This window comes from Prionailurus viverrinus, chromosome C1, assembly GCF_022837055.1.
Source record: "Prionailurus viverrinus isolate Anna chromosome C1, UM_Priviv_1.0, whole genome shotgun sequence".
In the NCBI taxonomy this organism is placed as follows: domain Eukaryota; kingdom Metazoa; phylum Chordata; class Mammalia; order Carnivora; family Felidae; genus Prionailurus; species Prionailurus viverrinus.
In genome coordinates, this window is record NC_062568.1 from 162,262,805 (window position 1) to 162,284,134 (window position 21,330).

Below are 21,330 nucleotides of genomic sequence, written 5' to 3' on the forward strand. Positions count from 1 at the left end.
CTTTTGGTCAAGATCCTTCTCCAAAATCATCGCTGATCAAGAGTCAGGTTTTTTGGGGTGCCTGGGTGGCTCAGTCGGTTAAACATCCGACTTCAACTCAGGTCATGATCTCACAGTTCATGGGTGCAAGGTCCATGTCGGGCTCTGTGCTGACAGCTCAGAGCTTTGAGCCTGCTTTTGGATTCTGTGTCTCCTCCTCTCTCTGCCCCTCCCCTGCTCACACTTTGTCTCTCTCTCTCAAGAATAAATAAACATTTAAAATTTTTAAAAAAGGGGTGCCTGGGTGGCTCAGTTGGTTGGGCGTCCGACTTCAGCTCAGGTCATGATCTCACCGTCCATGAGTTCGAGCTCCGCATTGGGCTCTGCTGACAGCTCGGGGCCTGGAGCCTGCTTCGGATTCTGTGTCTCCCTCTCTCTCCACCCCTCCCCAACTTACACTCTGTCTCTCTCTATCAAAAAATGAATAAACGTTAAAAAAAATTAAAAAGAGCTTTTCTTAATTCGCTGGACTTTTGACCCTTAGTGCCAGGAAAGATCTTTCCTGGGTGATGTCACACTCTGGAGGGGAATTATATAGATTGGAAACCTATTGAGGTCAAATTTGAGTGACAGGGAGGGGTAGTAGGGAGCACTCTCAGGCAATTACTGTCTGTAGTCCATATTTATCAAGATTGTAAGCAGTGGAGATAATCTTATTGGGTACATTGTTTTCACAAAGATTTGATAAGCAGTAAGTACAGAATCAAAATGACAATGCCAAATTGTGTGATGGTTCTAAACCAGGATCCTCGATCTGAAAGTAGGCAACCAGAAATATTTATTGGCACTTGTTCCAACGTAGGGGAGAAGAGTTCCCCATATGGAGGCAAGCCCAGAGTCATATATACCTCCTGAAAGTCCCTACTCAAAGTGGTTATGAAAGCAGAATGGTGATTTCTGCAAGAGCACATGAAAGAATTAACCTAGTGCATTTGGGGAGATACAGTGCAGGTGTAAATGTGAAACAATAGCTGGTGGCAAAACAGCAAAACTTTAAAGACCTTTAAAAAGTATTATTATCTCAGAAGAACTGTTGGAACCAAATGTGTTATTAATACAGTCAACTTGAAAATTCAGAAGCCATGAATTTTGGACAAGAATCCAGAGTCGGTTAATAGTCCCAATGAAAAAGAGTTTCTTCTGTGAATCCTGAATCTTCTAACAGGCCTGGTCCAGACATTTTGGGAAAACTGTCACATCGGATGTTGTCTACTTCAATTCCAGGAAATCTTTCTGATCATATGGTATGCAAGTCCAGTCAGGGTTTGATACTTCCTTTAGATGTATCACATGAATCCAAGAGTCCATTCCCTCAGGTTTGGCAGCTCAAGGGTTGGCTAACACTCCCTGATAGGGGTCCTTTCCAGCAAGGTTGAAGAGAGTCTTTCTGGAGCTGTTTTTTTTCCAGTAGATGAAATCTCCAAGCTGCAAGGTGTGATGCTTAAGTTTCTCATCTCCTGGGAGTGAGTGCACTGTGAAAAGATTGCTGTACCAAAGCATGGTTAGTTTTAATAGAAACAGACTTTACGATATTGAAGTATATCTCCTTTTGTCAACTGTGGATCAAAAGAATCATGAGCCAAGTGCATTGGATGTTCTGTGACTATCTGAAAGGGTGAAAGTCTATGAGTTCCCCAGGGAGTGAGTCTGAACTTTAGAAGGAACAAAGGCAGTGGTTTAGGCCAAGGTATTTAAAGTATTTCTACAAATTTTGCCAGTTGAGTCTTAATAGTGCCATTAGTGTGTCTCACTAAGCTTGAGAATTGATGATGGTATGCACAATAAAAGTGGTAAAACTGACCATACAACACAGACTTGTTGAAGTACCTAAATGATAAAATGGGTTCCCTAATCACTATGAAGTTCAACAGGGGTTCCCCAGGTAGGGATAATTTTTTTCTAACAGAATTTTGGCCAGAGAAGAGTCAGTGGCCAGTCTACAAAGGAAAATTTTAGTCCAGTGAGAAAACATACAAACCATGACTAAAGCATATTTATAGCCATGAGATAGGGAAGCTGTATGAAATCCATTTGTGAAAATTGAATGGCCTGTGAAGTAATTTAAAGTGTTTGAGAGCCATGCAAACAGGTTTCCCTGCATTGTGTTTTAGGCAGGTGAGACAAGTGAGGGTAGGCACTTTTTGTGACCTTATTGGTATATCCCCACCAATATTGGTTCATTAACACTACTATTTCATTAGTAGACCAATGATTTCATGTGTGCACAGTGGTAAGTAGTGGAAACTTTAGGATTTCTGGTAAGGCCAGGTTGCTAATTGGTCCAGGCCAGAGTTTTCTCTTTTTATCAAACCAAGAATTATTAGATTTCCAATTGTTTTCCTGTTCTGGGGCCCACTGTTGGATATCTTTGGTCAGTTTTTCAAAATTATCATTTAAGAGAACGTCCCTTTGGACCACGACAGAGGTTTGACTATTGGTTTCCTTGAGAGCAGCATTTTTGGCAGAAATATCAGCGAGATGGCTTCCTTTGGCCTCCAGGGAGTCAAGTTTAGAATGCCCAGGACCTTAATAGGCAGAGAAGCCAACAAAAGTATAGCATCTAATAAATTTCAGACATAGGAACCATTTTTAATTTTATCCCTATTGGAGGTAAGGCAACCTTGTTTCCATAACCTTCCAAAGTCATTAGCTACTCTGATGGCATACGGGCTATTGGTATAAATATTTGCAGTTCTACCCTTGGCTAAGGTACAAGCTTGAGTAAGGGTGTATAACTCAGCCTGTCGGGCCAAAGTAACCAGAGGTAAAGGTGCTAACTCAGTGACTTTGAGGGAGTTGCAATAACAATACCTGGCATACTTACCATTTTCATCCTTTAAATAACCATCAGGAAACCACGAAAAGTCTGTATTGGTTAGGGGAGTTTCCTATAAATTGTCACGCGGAGACAGAAGATGATCTGTCAGCATTCAGCAATCGTGAGGGGTCTTGTCAGTGAAGGAGGGGAGAATAGCAAGATTAAAGTTACTACAGTGAGAAAATTATATACGGAGCAGTCACAGGAGGATTTCATAGGAGATGAGATGACTAAAAAGTGTTGAGTGTAATGAAAATTAAGGAGGGCTTCTTGTGCACGGGGCACAAAGATGATTAAAGGGGAATCCCTATTCCTTCAGTGGCTTTGACCAAAAGGCAGTGGCAGGAATGGCTCTGAGGCAAGGAAGATAGCCCTGTGCTACAGGGTCTACTTGTTAGCTATAATACCCTTTGAGTTGGTGAGGGTCTCCATGTTTTAGGGTGAATAAGGGTATTCCCTTCCCTCTCATACACAAAATGGAAAAAGGGAAGTTGGTAATAGGATGTCTGAAGGCAGGGGCTTTATTACACTTTTCTTTAAAGTCCCCAAAACTTGTCTTCCCAATCTTTCCAAATAAGAGGGTCAAATTTGTCATTTTTTAGTAAAGCATCTAGAGACTGAGTCATAAGAAGAGTTTGGGGTCCAATTTCAACAGCAACCAGCCTGTCCAAGAAAGTCTCATAATTGGTGCTTTGTTTTAGGTTTGGGGAAGTTCAGGGTGCCCTGAAGACCTCCTGGATCCAAATGTAGTCCTTAGTTTCAGGATCAGGTGTCCTAAGTATCAAACCTGGGTTTGAGCAAACTAAGGTTTGTGAAAAGTAAGAATGACTGTCTGTGTAACCCTGGAGCATAACTGTCCAGGTGTATTACCATTCTTCCCAAGTGGAAGCAAAAATATCTTTATCAACTAGAATACTAAAAAAAAATGCACTGCAAAGCTAAATAACAGTAAAAACTTTGCTTTCAGTGGGAATAGATGTGAACAGTATATGGGGGTTAGGAAAAACAGGGTGCTGAGGAATAACAGTGTTATTTATTGCTCAGAGGTCCTGAACAAACCTGTATGCTTGGACATTGGGTTTTCTCACAGGTAAACTAGGAGTATTGCAGGGAACTAGTGCAAGGGATAATAAGGCACTGAGGCTTGTAATCTTACAGACTTGATGCCTTGGAAGACTGTAGGGTATTGATTAATTCTGGGGAAAGGTTTTGAGAGATCTGTTTGAATCTTGATGGGAGGTGCAATATAGATTCTACCAACACCAGTTGAAGATTTTGCCCATGAAGAGGATGGTAGCTGATCCAACAGGGATGAGTGATCATTGTCCCCAGACTCAGCTATAGTGCCATCAGAAATGGAGCAAATTAAAGATGTCAAAGGGTCATTTAATTTGACTGATTGGCTATTTTGGTTACTACTATCAAATTTTAGAATTATTTCCCCCTTTTGGGAGAAAGAAATTCCAGCATAATATTTTTCTAAGAAATCTCAGCCCAATAAATGAATAGGGGCAGAGGAAATAAGAAAAGGGTTGGTAGCTCTAAAGCACCTAAACAAAAGGAAATAAGTTCAGAGACAAGAACCTGTTGAGGTTTATTAAAGACCCCCACTGTTTGAACTGCTTTAGTACCTGGAGGCAGGGGCTGTTTCATGGCAGTGGAGTTCACCATTGAGAGTATAGCTCCAACATCAATAAGGGTAGAGAGATTCATTCCTAATCTGGAGAGTGGTTTCTCCAAGTTGATTAAGAGGGAGGATTAGAAAAAGCCCCATTGAGCCTTGGAGCCCCACTGAGAATTAGGAGGACATTGGAAAGTCTGGCTAAAGGCGTGAAGGCACCTGGAGCCCTTCAGTTTGTAACAGTCTTTTTTCTAGTATGTATGGTGTAAGAAAGTGTTCCAGCTTCATTTTTTTTGCACGTAGCTCTCCAGCACCACTTATTGAAGACACTGTCTTTTTCCCATTGCATATTCTTGCCTCTTTTGTCAAAGATTAATTGACCATAAAATCATGGACTTGTTTCTGGGCTTTCTATCCTATTCCATTGATCTGTGTGTCTATTTTTTTGTGCCAGTGCCACACTGTTTTGATTATTACAGCTTTGCAATATAACTTGAAATCTGGAACTGTGATACCTGCAGCTTTTGACAATCCATTTTCTTAATGGTGTCCTTCAATAAGCAGAAGATTAAAATTTAGATAAAGTCTGATTTGTCATTTTTTTCTCTTTTATGGGTATTGTTTTTGTTTCTTACCTGAAATTTTATCTACCCCAGTTGTAACAATATTCTCATATGCTTCCTTTAGAAACTTTGCCTTTTCCACATATCTCTATGTTATATCTCAAATCAATTTTTGTATATAGTATAAGGTAGAAGTCAAGGTTGTTTGGTTTATTTTTCCATATGGTATTCCAGAACAATTTGGAAAGATTTCTCTTTCGTCATTAAATTGCTTTGGCACCTTTCTGGTTCCATTTCTGGACTTTCTATTCTCTTCATTTTATCTGTTCTTATGCCCAAACCACACTGAATTCAGAACCACTTTATAGTAAGTCTAGTTAGTGTATGTACTCCAACTTTATTCTTTTTCAAGAATATTTTGGCTGTTATAAGTCCATTGCCTTTGTGTAAAGATTTTGAATTTGGTTTTCCAATAGGAAAATAAATGTTTGCTGGGATTGACAGGAAATGCAATGTATGTAAAGATCAACTCGGGAGAACTAACATTTTTAAAGTTATCAAGACTTCAAATCCATAAACTTGCTCCTAGTTAGATCTTTCTTTTCTCTAAGCAACATTTTGTAGTCTTCACTGTAGAAATCTTGAGTGTCTTCTGTTAAACTTATTTTACGTAGTTTAAGAATATTTATTTATTTTTTAAATTTATATCTAAGTTAGTTAGCATATAGTGCAACAATGATTTCAGAAGCAGATTCCTTGATGCCCCTTACCCATTTAGCCCATTCCCCCTCCCACAACTCCTCCAGTAACCCTGTTTGTTCTCCATATTTAAGAGCCTCTTATGTTTTTGTCCCCCTCCCTGTTTTTATATTATTTTAAAAAATTATCATTTTTTAATGTTTATTTATTTTTGAGAGAGAGACAGACACAGAGTGTGCGTGGGAGAGGGGCAGAGAGAGAGGGAGACACAGAATCTGAACCAGGCTCCAGGCCCTAAACTGTCAGCACAGAGCTGACATGGGACTCGAAGTCATGAACCGCGAGATCATGACCTGAGCCAAAGTTGAATACTTAACCGACTGAACCACCCAGGCGCCCCTTATTTTATGTAGTTTTTAAATGTGATTGTATATGGAAAAATTTAAGCTTCAGTTTCCAGGTGTTTCTAGCTATAACATAGAAATGTAATTTATTTTTGTATATTCACCTTATGATCTGCACCTTTGCTAAATAGTTCTAATTGCTGTTTTATAAATTCTTTAGGATTTTCCATGTTTGTGACACATCACTGGCAGATTATCAATTTTACTTTTTCCTTTCCAACACTTACACATTTCCTTTCTTTTTTTAGAGCTTTGTTAAATAGAAGTGGTGGGAGGGCACATCTTATCTTATAGTCCTAATCTTAGAATAAGTGTTCAGTACTGAGTACAATATGTGTAGGTTTTTCATAGGAATATTTCCCTTTCTACTCCAAGTGTGCTGAGTTTTTGTTTTATCATGAATGGGTGTATTCTTTGTGCAACTACTAATATGACCTCCTTTATTCTCTTTTTGAAAACATTAATTGATTTTAAAATATCAAAACAATTTACATTCTTGGTATAAGCCCCTCTTGGACATATGTTTTGTTGCTTTCATATGTTGCTGAATTAGATTTGCTAATCTTTTGCTAAGGATCTTTGATTCCATGTTCATGAAAATGGATTAAGGACCTAAATATGAAATATATTGGTCAGTAAATTTTTAACAGTTCTTTTACCATATTTTGGTATCAGGTTAGGTAGTATCAATGTTGTGAGGATTGAATGAGTTGGAATACGTGTATGTGTATGTGTGTGTGTGTGTGTGTGTGTGTGTGTGTGTGTGTGTTTGTGTATACACTTAAGATTTTGTGTGTGTGTGTGTATGTACACTTTAAATCTATTCTGATATTCTCTACCTTTTCACTGTAGTCTTTACTGCACTTAGATTTAAAGCTACTGTTTTGGAATTACACTATTCCAGTTGAAAACTGTTCTGTTCAGGAATTTTTCTTTTTTGCCCTAGGGAAAAAAAAATCTTTTAAGAAATGGGATCCTGGTGATCAAAATGATTTGAGAGTACCCTTCACCCTGACTTCTAGGACCCCAGCTGGTTTTATGTTTAAAAACTGTGGTCCTTCGGGCTCTGGGCTGATGGCTTGGAGCCTGGAGCCTGCTTCCGATTCTGTGTCTCCCTCTCTCTCTGACCTTCCCCCATTCATGCTCTGTCTCTCTCTCTGTCTCAAAAATAAATAAACGTTAAAAAAAAAATTAAAAAAAAAAATAAAAACTGTGGTCTTTCCTTAAGTACCTTTCTAACTAAATGGAATGACTTAACAACAGTAATTAAGAACTTCAATGGCCATTATGGGAAACTTTCTATCTCTCCAAAATTACTTTTCTCATAACTGAATTGGACAGCCATCGCTCTAAAATTGTCAAAACTGGGGGTGCCTGGGTAGCTCAGTCAGTTAAGCATCTGACTGTTGATTTCAGCTCAGGTCATGATCTCAGAGTACATAGGATTGAGACCCATGTCGGCTCTATGCTGACAACATGGAGCCTGCTTAGGATTCTCTCTCTCTCTCTCTCTCTCTCTCTCTCTCGCTCTCTCTCTCTCTCTCTCTCTCTCTCTCCCCCCTCCCCCCTTTCCTGCCCCTCCCCTGCTCATGCTTTCTTTCTCTTTCAAAAACAAATAAATAGACACTTAAAAAATAAATAAAATTGTCAAAACTGAATGGGGGGGTGCATGGGTGGCTCAGTCTGTTGAGTGTCCGACTCTTGATTTCAGCTCAGGTCATGATCCCAGGATTGTGGGATTGAGCCCCTCATTGGGATCCACCTGAGTGTGGAACCTGTTTAAGATTCTCTCTCTTCCCTGCCCCCCCCCCCACCTATTGCATGTCTGTGCTCTTTCTATATCTAAAATTAAAATAAATAAATAAAAACTGAATGGGATACCTGTTTGGATTAGTATTTTGAGGCTTCTGAAAGTTATTGGGAATCTAAAATTGCCTCTCTGCAAAATACAGTTTCTAAATGAGGCAAACAAACAATTAAAGAGAGAAACAAAGGCTTCTAAAGCCTCTTTTCTGCCTTCCCCATCTTCTTTGACTCTGAACATGTGGCAGCTGTCCTGTGTGCTCAGGTTCCACCTCTGGTGCCATTTTTCTTTCACCATCCCCACCTCATCTATTGTTCCCCCATGGTAATCCTTTCACCAAACTTCCCTTTTCCTCTGAACCTCCCCACCCCCTACTCTCTGGGACCTATTAAAACCTGCCCCTTTATTTATTAAAAAAAAATTTTTTTTTTTAGTTTATTTATTTGGAGAGAGAGCAAGCCTGAGGGTGGGGGGCAACTCTAGGTTAATGTAAGCTTAGGCTGAACTAAGCTATTATATTTGTTAGGTTAGGTGTATTAATTGCATTTTCAACTTGAGATACATTCAACTTAGATGGGTTTATCAGGGCATAACCTACTATAAGTCAAGAAAGGTTTATATATATGTATAGAGAGAGAATGATTAAAACAAATAGGACAAAATGTAAATAAGTGACAAGTCTGGGTAAAGGATAACAAGAACTCTTCTTCCTAGACTTTTTTTGTTTAAAATTAGGTAAAAATTAAAAGTTACCCGCAAAAACCTCATCAAGTTGTTTTTAAACACACACACACGCACACCAATGGGTGGATTAAACAGTAAATTAGATACAATTGAAGAAAGAATTAGACAACTGAAAGAAAGATCTGAAGAAATTGCCCAAATTCACTATACAGGCAAGAAATCTAAGAAATAAGAGTTTAGAGATATGGGAAATGGAACTAGAAAGTCTAAAATTACTTCTAGATGAAGTATATAAAGGAAGAATGAAGGAAAGTCAATATTTGAAGAGATTATGGTTTAGATTTTTCCAGAACTCTTAAGACAAATTCATACAAGAGACTACCTTAGAGATAAGACTGTCAATATGACATCTTTTAGGAACCTGTATTTAACTACCTAAACAGGATTGAAGAATCATAAACAATTAAAGGACTTAAATATTTGAGATTGAAGCTTTAAGTTCAAAATAAATACAGTGAATTAAATCATTATATAACTCTTTTGTGCCCATCACTGCGTCAGGCTTTGGGGATTCAAATATGAACAGATATTGTGTTTGCTAGGAATTTTAATTTTTGAGAAGGATAGTTTAACAAGAATGTTTAACCTACCAGTTACCAGAGAGGTGCTAGTACAGGGAGAAAAGACAAACATAGAAATGGACTATTTCAACATGATAAGCTTAGTGAGAGGAACTGCTATAGTGCTGTAGAGTAGAAAGGTCCTTAATGCAAAGTGGACAGTGTCAGGGAAAACTTAGAGATGATAGTGCTAGAATCTCAGGGGAAGGGTAGACATCAATGTGTCATTAAGTTTTATGCTGTAACATATAATACATACAAAAATATTAAAAGATTACCCATTTTCCATATTTAATTCTGGTAAACCTATTTGGCCCCTTTTAATAGATTTTAAAAGGATTAAACTTATGTCCTTTATATGTATGTATGTGTGGTAATACATATGTATATATAAGTTTCTCACAAGCAGAAATAGTAATGAATATTTTATTAATGTTCATTTCTGAGAATACTCATTTAAGAATGAAGTTATGGCGTTTCTCACTTTATTTAGCTCAATAACGATCTCATCTCTATTTATCTTCTGGGATCAATATTCCCGTATATATCCTTTTACTTTTGTAAGAATTCTTTAGCTAATTCACTATTAATCTTTTAATAAGGAAGATGTTGACACACACACACACACACACACACACAAATATGTCGCCCAATAACTGGTTATGGTTTTGACCCGTTATTCATGAAGGATACAGAATTAATCATTTATTTAGGTGCTTTCACATGGTGACCATATTTCTACATGTATAGAGTAATATTTCCCTCTGCTCACCCATATGTGATAGTGAATTATTGTATCACCACCATGAATGTTGAACACAAAAGAACACAGGCCTGAATGAAAGGAATAATATAAAAAGGATATAGGAGATTCTTCTCCCTTCTTTTTTCATTCTCATATATAGAATGGAAAATAAATCATTTCACATATATCAATTTACACCAAAGGAGTCACATGGGATGTGAATTTGGCCAATGCCTTTCATCAAAAGATTTCTAAGCATCTCATAAGCATACTCAACAATCCTTTAAATGCTCTTGCAATATTATCATCACATTATAGTGAGAAGTAAATGGAAGCACTGGCATAGTAAGTGATATTTTTATCTTCCATTCAGAAATTTCCTACTAGTTTACAGGCCAGTATTATTATCAACTTTATGAAGCTTAGTGAGATTATGTGATTTGCCCAAACTTAGGGGAGGAATTTGGCATACCATCAAGTCTCTCTGAGTCTTATCTGCTTTACTAAGTTTATCTCTCTCCCCACACATAGAATCTCTCAGCTCTGCTACTCAAAATGATATTTAGTGTTTTAAAGAGAAGCTCAGAGCATGTAATTTTGTGCTTATGAGGTGTCATTCCTGGTTCTTAATTAGAAATCAAATGAAAGTTCATATTTTCTAGAGTAATTTCTTTAATATTGTCACCAGTATTAGTAATGTATAATGAAACTCTCTGCTTGTTCTTTTCTGACAGAATCAGATAATCCTATTCAGGATACTATCATGTGATAAATAAAATAGGGGAGGATAGTCTTAGTAATATGACTGATCCTACAAACATAGTTTCTATTTCTCTTCATATGAAATTGCCTGTCAAATGTATTTATCTTTCCTAAATGCTGAAGAGCAAAATGCCGGTAGCAACCAGGATTTTGATCCCAATGAATCTAAACTTAGTATACCTAAAAATGGAGCATAGTAGTTAAATTATGGGCATAGGTATAAATTTGGGTTAGATTGAAAGTAGAAAGTAACCTGCAGAGGTTATAAGCAGGGGAAGAAACTAGGATACAGTAGAGGTGCCCATTTTAAAAAGTATTTTTAAACTGTGGTAAAATATACATAACAAAATTTACTATTTTTTTACTGTTTTTGTAAAGTTTACTATGTTAAATTATTAAGTGTACAGGTCGGTGGCATTCAGTATATTCACATGTGCAACTATCACTGCCATGTATCTCTAAAACGTTTTCCATCTTGCAAAACTGAAACTTTATACCCATAAAACAGTAACTCCCTATTCACCCTTCCTCCCAACCCCTGGCAACCATGCTCTATTTTCTGTGTTTATGAATTTGACTACTTTAAGCACCTGAGTGGAATCGTATAGTATTTGTCCTTTTGTGATTGACTTATTTCACTTAGTATAAGGTCTTTAAGGTTCATCTATGTTGTAGCATATGTCAGAATTTCTTCCTTTTTAAGGCTGCCTAATATTCCATTGTATATCTGTGGTACATTTTGTTTACTCATTCATCTGTTAATGGACACTTGCATTGCTTTCACATTTTGACTATTGGAAATAATGCTGCTATGAACATGCGTGTACAAATACCTGTTTGTGTCTCTGCTTTCAATTCCGTTGGCTATGTACCCAGAAGTGGAATTGCTGAATCATATGGCAATTCTACATTTAATTTTTTGAGGGACTGCTAGACTGTTTTCCACAGCAGCATTTTACAGCCCTGCCAGCAGTGCACAAACATTCCAGTTCTCCATACCGTAGCCAACAATTTCTGGGGGGTTTTCTGGGTTTTTGATAGTAGACATCCTAATGGTTATGAATGGTATCTCACTGTGGCTCTGATCCGCATTTCCTAATATTAGGGATGTTGAACATTTTTTCATGTTTATTGGCCAGTTGTATATCTTCCTTGGAGAAATGTCTGTTTGATCATTTGCCTTTTTGGGGGGGTGTCATTTTTTTAAACCAATGTAGTAACCACAAAAGCTTCTTATAACTTTATAGAAGTCCCAGAGATATATCACTTTTATTTATTTTTTTTTTTAATGTTTATTTATTTTTGAGACAGAGAGAGACAGAGCATGAACAGGGGAGGGGCAGAGAGAGAGGGAGACACAGAATCTGAAACGGGCTCCAGGCTCTGAGCTGTCAGCACAGAGCCTGATGCGGAGCTTGAACTCACGGACCGTGAGATCGTGACCTGAGCCGAAGTCGGACGCTTAACCGACTGAGCCACCCAGGTGCCCCGAGATATATCACTTTTAATTGCCAACAAATACTGGTGGCAAGTGAGTAAATACTTTAGGAAAATATTACTTCCATATATCTAATCGAGTTTTGTATGTTCTTCCTTTATAATATGCTTCAACCATCTCTTCCTCTATGTTGCTATTAACATCATCCTTTTACACCTAACATAATAATTTCATGCTTACGCTACGGTTGTGGATAAAAGAGCGGTTAAAAAAAAGGGTAAAGCATGCTTAATTTAATAATATATTTTGTCAGTGGGCCCAATTCTAATAGAATAGTAAAGGTAGATTGTCATAAAATCCTCTGGTAGGTTTGCTATTCTTTACCTCTTCTTTAACTCCTCCCCTTCAATTCAACAAAGATTTATTAAGATCTCAGGACCTGAGATCTGCGTTTCTTCCCTTCAAGCTGTGTGATAGCGGGCATGTCACACCACCTCTTCCTTATTGGATGAACTGAGTGATTTCTTAGCCTTCTTTTCATGATTCATGCAAATATTACCAGGTGTTGGTTTGGATCCCTGAATTATCTGAAAGCCATATCATCCACAATAAATTATGTTTTTAGAGTTATTATAGAAAATAACAGTCTAACTTTTCTTGTTTGCTTTTATGTATTTCCTTGGGCCTTTAGATCAACACTAGCAACTAAACTGGAAACCTTTTAAATCCAAACATTAGTTACTTTCTGTAAGAATTAATCATCAGTGTTAAAGCAATAATATTTTGAAAGTTAATATCAGGGTAGGGTTTGTTTCCTTCTAATAAGCAGTATTACACCTTAGTATTTAAAAACAAAGGATAGTTAGCTAAATATTAAATTAAAAATTAAAAAAAAACAAAGGATAAAAAATGCTGTGCTGTGTATTTTAAGTTTTGAACTCTACTTCTGAAATTTTATAAAATACTAAAACATCTCACACACCTGAATAGGGTACTACATATTCCAAAACTACACACACACACACACACACACACACACACACACTTTTTTGGATCATCTGCCGTTTTTATTTGTTCATAGCTCTAGTCTCTTCCTGCTTCATTGAAAATTCACATTAAATTGATTTCAGGTGGACTTCTGAAAGATACAAGTAAATTTTCAAAGTGATTTAATCAATTCCAAATAATGTTATGTGCTAAGCTAATGTAGGTATAATAGCAAAATTAAGTGATAGATTAAATTTTTGTATTTAATATTTGCTACTCCATAGTGTTTGTAAATTGTCCATCTCTTCTATTTTTTTCTTGTTCTTGTCACTTGTTTGAAAGTCAATAAAAAAAAACACCTCAATAGTCACTTATTTAAGAATAGTCATTTTCTAAGATGTAAGATTTTTGGTTTTTATAATTCAAATTTTACCATACAATCCTTTTTTTTGCTTAATGTCAAATTCTCTATTATTTTAGATAACGTAATTTCTGTTTCTCAGGGTTCAAAGTACTTTTAACGCTGCATTTGTCACTGGGAAAACTGGTTTTAATTTATATTGACCTTTTTCTCCTTTGAGCATTTAGTCTGCATTCAATAAAATGTTGATGACTGCTCTTTAGAAGACAGCTGTACGAAATAAAGTATTATAAATATTCAGCTTTCCTTTCTAAGCATTGTCACCAACAGCTGGGCATCCAGTTTAGCAGAACAGATTTTGCACAGAGAGAGCCTGGCATGTTCCTGAATCAGTTTAGTGAGAGAGACAAAAAATAGTTTCTTATGGATTGGGGACTTATAAAGACATAGAGCATCTGTTCCTCAGTTAAGTCATAGTCTGGTAACACTGAATCATGTTTAAAGCTAGAATAATGGGCAAAACTTTTTTCATCTTGTTCATACCTTTATTTTAATACCTAGTACATTATTTCTGCAAATAATATACTTTCAACATCTCCATTAAGGGTGTATAAATTATTTTGTCCTTATGTATAATTTCTCAGTAGTGGTATTTTAAAACAAACAGATTAATTTTTACTAAAATTATTTCATAATATGACTTTAATGCTTGAATTGTACAATAGTACATGTGTGTAGAACCATATATAAAAATCCATTTAAATATTTCATTACAATTCCATATTGAAATATGCTATTAAAAAACCCAGTTTCATAGCCATGAAAATTGCTTTGCTTTCATCATATGGTATTCTGCTTTAGTTGACAAAGTAACTCAGAATCTTTGTTTGTATTTATTACTCTTAAATATTTGGCTACTTAAAGCATGTAAATCTAAGATTTCTTTAAATATTTTGTTTGCAGTGTTAAGAGATCACTGAAATTGGATCACCTCTTAGAAGCAAAAGTAAGTACTTGTGAGTTTGTAATTGCATAACAAGAATGTATTTTTAATTTTTTGACAGCAAATTTACCTTAATAAATAGAAAATTTTTCCAAAAAAACATTGTGACATAATTGGGATTGGTACACCATTTTCTATATAAAATATTTTTGATAAATCCAGTGTATTGAAGTCCCTGGCCAGAATAGGGTTTTCATTTAAGAGGCAAATTATTTAGAAACCTTGATGAGATAATTCAGTAGAAATTGATTTACTGTTTGTGGAAAAAGATATTCTGCCTTTTAAATGCGCAAGAAACAATATGGAACAATGGCAGTGCTTTAATCTGCATTCTATAATCTGCTAAATTGAAATAAAAACATTAACAGCATTTTTATATCAAAAATGTAATTACCTCCCTCAGCTATGCTAGCATAATTAAACAATAAAATACTAACACTGTAATAAATTTCACCATGGTTGTCACAATAAAAATAAAATTGTACTGTTGCTATTACTTTTTGTAAATCTAGTCATAGTACATTTCCCAGTGCCAGCATATCATGACATATGTTGGTTTATTATCTTTTCATACCAACTATGGAGCTAGATACAAATACTAATACTGAGATACTTATGGCCTCAGTAATCTTAAATGCAAGTAAATTGATGAGAAAGTAAATTGAAACAAATAGCTAGTCAATAAATGGCACCCCTACAAAATCCCATATGAGAGTGCCACTTTAAGAAATGGATATTATATGGAATTTCTCTTTGGAATACTCACTGATATTTAACAATTTACCATTTTTAAAACTTCCTAGATGCTTTTTTAAAAAATTTAAACAAAAGTGGCAATATAATGCAATGCCACTAAAAAAATCATTAGCAGTGTAATTAGCAATTTAGAGTACCATTATCCAACTTGTTCTGTACAGAATGCAGCTGTGACTGTAATTCTGCATCTGTTTCTTTGGTCAGAATGGTATTTTGGTAGACGAGTAGTCCAGCTTGAAATGAAATACTGTTCTTTCCTATCCCCAAACCATTCTTTGGGATATGGTAACGTTATTTGAATAGCAAAGAATAGCCATTTAGGAATTCATCCTTTTTATGAAGTACAATTGTCATCATGGCAGGCTTTCTATCCATTTTTACTCCAGATTAGGATGTGTCAAGGAAGACAGCACCACAGCTAATATCCTGTATTAGAAAAATACATTGTTATGTTTGGCCCAATTCTATACCTTTAAACCAAAGGGACTTAGCTAGCTTGACTTAGCTTGGTATCACATGGCCACCACTTGCTAAATGCAGGTTCCTAGCATCTAATTTGGGCCTTTCTTCAACATTTCTCTTCTATTTTTTGACCTATTTCTGGTAATTTCTGCATTTGTACTCTTGCCTCATCATTTGCAGCTCTGTTTGCATGTTAGAATGGACAGCTTTTGCTCTGGTGCTAAGTCTAGCTAGGATTCTGCCTTTAGCTACATTTATGCTTCCATCCACTCCACTCTGCCCTAGAGCAGCCTGGATCCACAAATCTACCCACAAGTCAGTGATCCTACTGAGGCTGCCTTTGCCCATGCAAAGGAAAATCAGACATTTAAGACTTACACCTGTAATTCTAAGAGTACCTAATTGCTATAAAACTACAGAGGAACTAGTAGTAACTTTATGGTCATTTTGCCTTACCAGTATGATACTGAAGGAAGAAGACTGGTATCCACAGAAAGGAGATGACTCTTATATACCAGTTGCTTAAAGTGGAGCCTACTCGTTCTAATCTACTGCTGTTTCCTCTCTCAGAGATGTTCGGAACTCCCAAATCCCATTGTTCCCAAAGCAGCTACAGCCCTTCATGGAGATTAATGCTCCATGATGTTAGGACAAATCTGCAAAAGTCATTTTCCTTATGAGTCTCCTAATGGGGAAAACAGAGGTGTGAATCATACCCTGTGACCTTCCTTTAAAATCTAGAATGTATACTGTAAGTACCATGATTTGCTGGACCTTTCAAATTATTGATGGTTAGTGAGGAGTAAAGAAGGTTCCAGTTTATCATTACCTACAGTATTTGAGCTGCTCATATTGCCCTCCTAGCACTGTTTCTAGACGGATTTTCAGAAATAAAGATGAATTATTTATTACAAGCTGCTGCTAATCGCAGTTCAGATGAATTTGTAGGGACAACTGGCCGCCTGGTCATATACCTAGTCTCATTCAGGCCACCTCAGAGAAGGAGTGGAATAAATAGATTGTAGAGTTGGGAAGAGAAGGAACATACTTCCTACCAAGGCCAACTCAGTAGGCTTGCTGCTAGAAGGAATAACAGTGCAAGTTTGGGGGGAGGTTTGTTAATTTAGACATGGGTGCCCAAGCTAGATTACTCTGTTACTATTGATTGGTAGAACACTTCTATGTCTCATTATTCCTAGCACCTAAACTTGTCGTATCTCTCTGAGACAAGGTTTCTGCTGACTCCTGAAATTAGAAAGAACTTTGAATTTCAGGGCAGTAGGAGATTTTATAGCTCACAGTCTGCAGTCTTACTGATCTGGTTCAAATCTACTTTCTTCTCTCCCTCCCTCCCTCTCCAAGCTGAGCGTGGAGATTCTCTCTCTCCCTCTCCCTCTCTCTCTGCCCCTCCCCTGCTTGCACACATACTAGTGTGCTCACACACTCTCTCTCTTAAAATAAATAAAACTTAAAAAAAAATCAGGATCCAAACAAGTTTTATACATTGTAATGTTTCTTATAGATCTTAAGTATTTTTAAATCTTGTTAAACTTCACCTTCTTTTTTTTTTTTTTTTTTGTACAGTAACTTATTTTGAAAAAACTGACGTATGTGTTTTATAAGCATATTCCACATTCTGGAGTTAGTTGATTCTTTTCTTGTAGTGTCCTTCAAATGATTTCTCTATTCTTCATATTTCCTGTAAAACTTGCAGTTAAAGTTGGAGGCTTGATTAGATTCTGGTTCAAATTTTTTATAAGAATAGTTCATCAATAATCTATATACTTCCTATTTGCATCCCCTCAGGAGCACAAAATGATCTGATTATTGGGTTCAGGGGTTGTCAGCCTGATCTACCCATAATAAAATTCGCCATTAATCTGTCTTCTAATGTTTTTTGTTGTTGTTGTTGAGATGATCCTGTGGGTTTTTTCCCCTTTATTCCATTAATATGATGTATTACATTGATTGGTTTAAATCAATTTTGTTTTCACAGGCAAAATCCAACTTGGTCATAATGTATAATTCTTTTTATTCACGTCTTGTTTCAGTTTGCCAGTATGTTGAGGATTTTGGCGTCTATATTCACAAGGGATATTGGTCTATAGTTTTCTTTTCTTGTGATATATTTGCCTGGTTCTGATATCAGAGTAATTCTGGCCTCATAGGATGAGTTATAAACTGTTCCCTATTTTTGGAGAGAGTTTGAGAAGAATTGATATCAATTCTTCTTTAAATTTTTTTTTTCAACGTTTATTTATTTTTGGGACAGAGAGAGACAGAGCATGGACGGGGGAGGGGCAGAGAGAGAGGGAGACACAGAATCGGAAACAGGCTCCAGGCTCTGAGCCATCAGCCCAGAGCCCGATGCGGGGCTCGAACTCACAGACCGTGAGATCGTGACCTGGCTGAAGTCGGACGCTTAACCGACTGCGCCACCCAGGCGCCCCCAATTCTTCTTTAAATATTGGTAGAATTTAGCAGTGAAGCTCTCTGGTCCTGGACTTTTCTTTGTTAGAAGCTTTTTGAATATTGATCCAATCAATTGATCCATCAACTTGCTGTTGATGTATTCTGATTTTCCATTTCTTTATGATTTAGTCTTGCTAAGTTGTGTATTTCTGGGAATTTGTCCATTTCATCTAGGTTATCTAATTTGTGGACATAACGTTGTTTATAGTACTCCCTTAACTCCTTTTATTTCTCCAAGATTGATTTTAATATCTCCCCTTCATTCCTGATTTTAGTAATTCTAATCTTCTTTTTTTCTTTTTTTTTCTTTCTTGGTCAGTCTAGCTAGTTTTGTTGTCTCTTCAAAGAACCAACTTTTGGATTCGTTGACCTTCACTATCTTCTTATTGTCTATTTCACTTGTTTTCTTTTTAATATTAATATTTATTACTTCTTTTCTTCTGCTTCCTTTGGGTTTAATTTGCTCTTTTTCTAGTTCCTGAAGGTAGAAGTTTGGGTTATTGATTTGAGAGCTTCTTTCTTTCTTCCTTCCTTCCTTCCTTCCTTCCTGTTTTTTAAGTAATCTCTATGCCTAACATGGGCCTCAAACACACAACCTCAAGATCACACGACCTCAAGAGTTGCATGCTCTACCAACTGAGCCAGCCAACTACCCCAGCTTCTTTCTTTTGTAGTGTAGCTGTTTAAATTTCCCTCTGACTCTGAATACTGCTTTCTCTGCATCCCATAAGTTCACATAGGTTTAAAACAACAACAACAACAACAACAACACGTAAGTTATTTATTTTGAGAGAGGGGAGCAGGAGAGGGGTGGGTGGGGGGGAGAGAGACAGAGAGAATGAATCCCAAGCAGGCTCTGCACTATCAGTGCAGAGCCTGATGTAGGCCTCAAACACAAATCATGAGATCATGACTTGAACTGAAGTTGGACACTTAACTGACTGAGCCACTCAGGCGCCCCTGCATCCCGTAAGTTTTTATATACACTGTATTTCATTTTTGTTCTTCTCAATGTGTTTTCTAATTTCCCTTTGGATTGGTTATTTAGGAGTGTGTTGTTTAATTTCCACATATTTTTGTATTTTCCAAATATTCTTGTTATGAATTTCTAATTTAATTCCATTGTGATCAGAGAACATTCTTTACATGATTTCAGTCTTTTTAAATTTACTAAGATTTGTTTTATGGTCTAACATATCTTCTGTCTTTGCAGATGTTACATGTGCACTTGAGAAGGGTGTATATTCCACTGTTGTTGGATGGAGAGTTCTATAGATGTCTGCTAGGTCGAGTTTGTATATAGTCTTGTTCAGGGCTTCTGTTTTCTTGCTGATTTTCTGTCTAGTGGGTCTATCTGTTATTGAAAGTGGTACTATAGTTGGATTTTCTATTTTTCCTTTCAATTCTGCCGGTTGTTGCTTCTTATATTTGGATCTCTCTTGTTAGACAAGTGTGTGTGTGTGTGTGTGGGGGGGGGCAATAATTGTTGTATGTTTTTTAGTATTTTTTTTTGAGCACCAATAAGTCTTTATTTGTTCATTGTGTTTGTTTGGGGGAAAGAGGAATGGTAAAGGATCAGCATATAGCAAAAGTATAGTGGAAAGGAAAGGAAGTACCCAGTACAGCAAACTCAACCATCGAATAAACACACCCTGGTAATGGGGTCACCAAAGCCCACAGGAGCACAGTCTTCTGCTGTTCAGTAATGAGAGGAAGATATCAAGGAAAGAACAGATAGGTATACAAAGGACTACTATTCAGCAATCAAAAGGAACACACTATAACCCCATACAACAATGTATATGATCTTAAAAACATGTTGAACAAAAGAAACCAAAGACAAAAGTTACATACTTAATTTATATGAAGTTCAAGAATAGGTAGAAGTATCTGGGATTATAGGAATGAGAAAGTGGTTCTGGGCTAGGGAGTGGAAATTGAGTGGACAGGTATACAAGGAAATCTAAGATGGTGAAATGTTGTCTATCTTGGATGATACTTGCATCGGAGTATACAATTATCAGAACTCATTAAGCTGAAAACTTAAACTCTGTGCATTTTAATTATGTAAATCATACTTCAATAAACAGACAAAAATATATTTGAGGTGAAATTCACTTTATATTCTGAAGAATATGAGTGAGGATTTATGAAGGAATGATGGGAAACAGCCTTGAAAACATTTCATTAAAATCTTCTTGAGGATTATAGTGCAAAAGAATATCAGAACAGTGTTATCTTTAATATTAAAATTAATATTTTAGGGGCACCTGGGTGGCTCAGTTGGTTAAGCATCCAACTTCAACTCAGGTCATGATCTCACAGTGTGTGAGTTTGAGCCCCACGTCGGGCTCTGTGCTGACAGCTCGGAGCCTGGACCCTGCTTTGGATTCTGTGTCTCCCTCTCCCTCTGCCCCTCCCCTGCTCACGCTCTGACTCTCTCTTTCAATAATAAATAAATGTTAAAAAAATTTTTTTAATTAATATTTTAACATTTTTAAATTGTAGAACAATAATGAACACAAATAGAAACTCCAGTGTATCACCTTTTTTAGCCAATGTTTCATTTTTCCTATTAAAATATTTTTGAGTTTATTTTGAGAGAAACAGTGTGAGTGGGGGAGGGGCAGAAAGAGAGAATGCCAAGCAGTCTCTGCACTGCCAGCACAGAGTCCAATGTGGCGCTCGAACCCACAAAGCCAACTACGAAGCCAAACCTGAGCCAAAACCGAGAGTCAGATGCTTAACCGACTGAGCTACCCAGGCGCCCCTCCTATTAAATTTTTTTTATCAAAATAAAATTAACTATTATGAAATCCACAGATGTTGAGTGGACAATCCAGTGAGTTTTGACAAATGTATACCCCTGTGTGTCAGACATCCAATCAAGAAATAGAATGTTTCCATCACCACAGATCTAATATATTGGTTATATTCTTTCCCTGCTGTCCCTGGAAGATCATGGAGGTTAGTGCCAAATGCTTTGGTTTTCATAACTACTATTACAAATAACAACAAAACCCCAACATTATTAGAACCATTAAGGATGATAATTGTGGCAGCTGATAAGTTAGTTGATCTCTGTGACTGTT

The 21,330-nt window shown here is 36.6% G+C and overlaps 1 protein-coding gene across 12 annotated transcripts in view; it reads left to right on the forward strand.

The window, feature by feature from the left end:
• The window catches only part of ITGB3BP (integrin subunit beta 3 binding protein), a 72,701-nt gene that overhangs the window by 6,619 nt on the left and 44,752 nt on the right, over window positions 1-21,330 (forward strand). For 10 of the 12 annotated variants that reach the window (XR_007155235.1, XR_007155234.1, XR_007155236.1 and 7 more), the window contains exon 2: window positions 14,509-14,551. The exons of 1 other annotated variant lie outside the window; for it this stretch is intronic. Coding sequence is in view for 4 of the 11 variants with exons in the window: in XM_047873807.1 (XP_047729763.1) it covers window positions 14,509-14,551 (43 nt within the window). In the remaining 7 variants the exon portion in view is untranslated. Of the gene's footprint in view, window positions 1-14,508; window positions 14,552-21,061; window positions 21,206-21,330 lie in introns of those variants that run through there. One more of the 12 variants, XM_047873813.1, reaches the window with a different exon arrangement.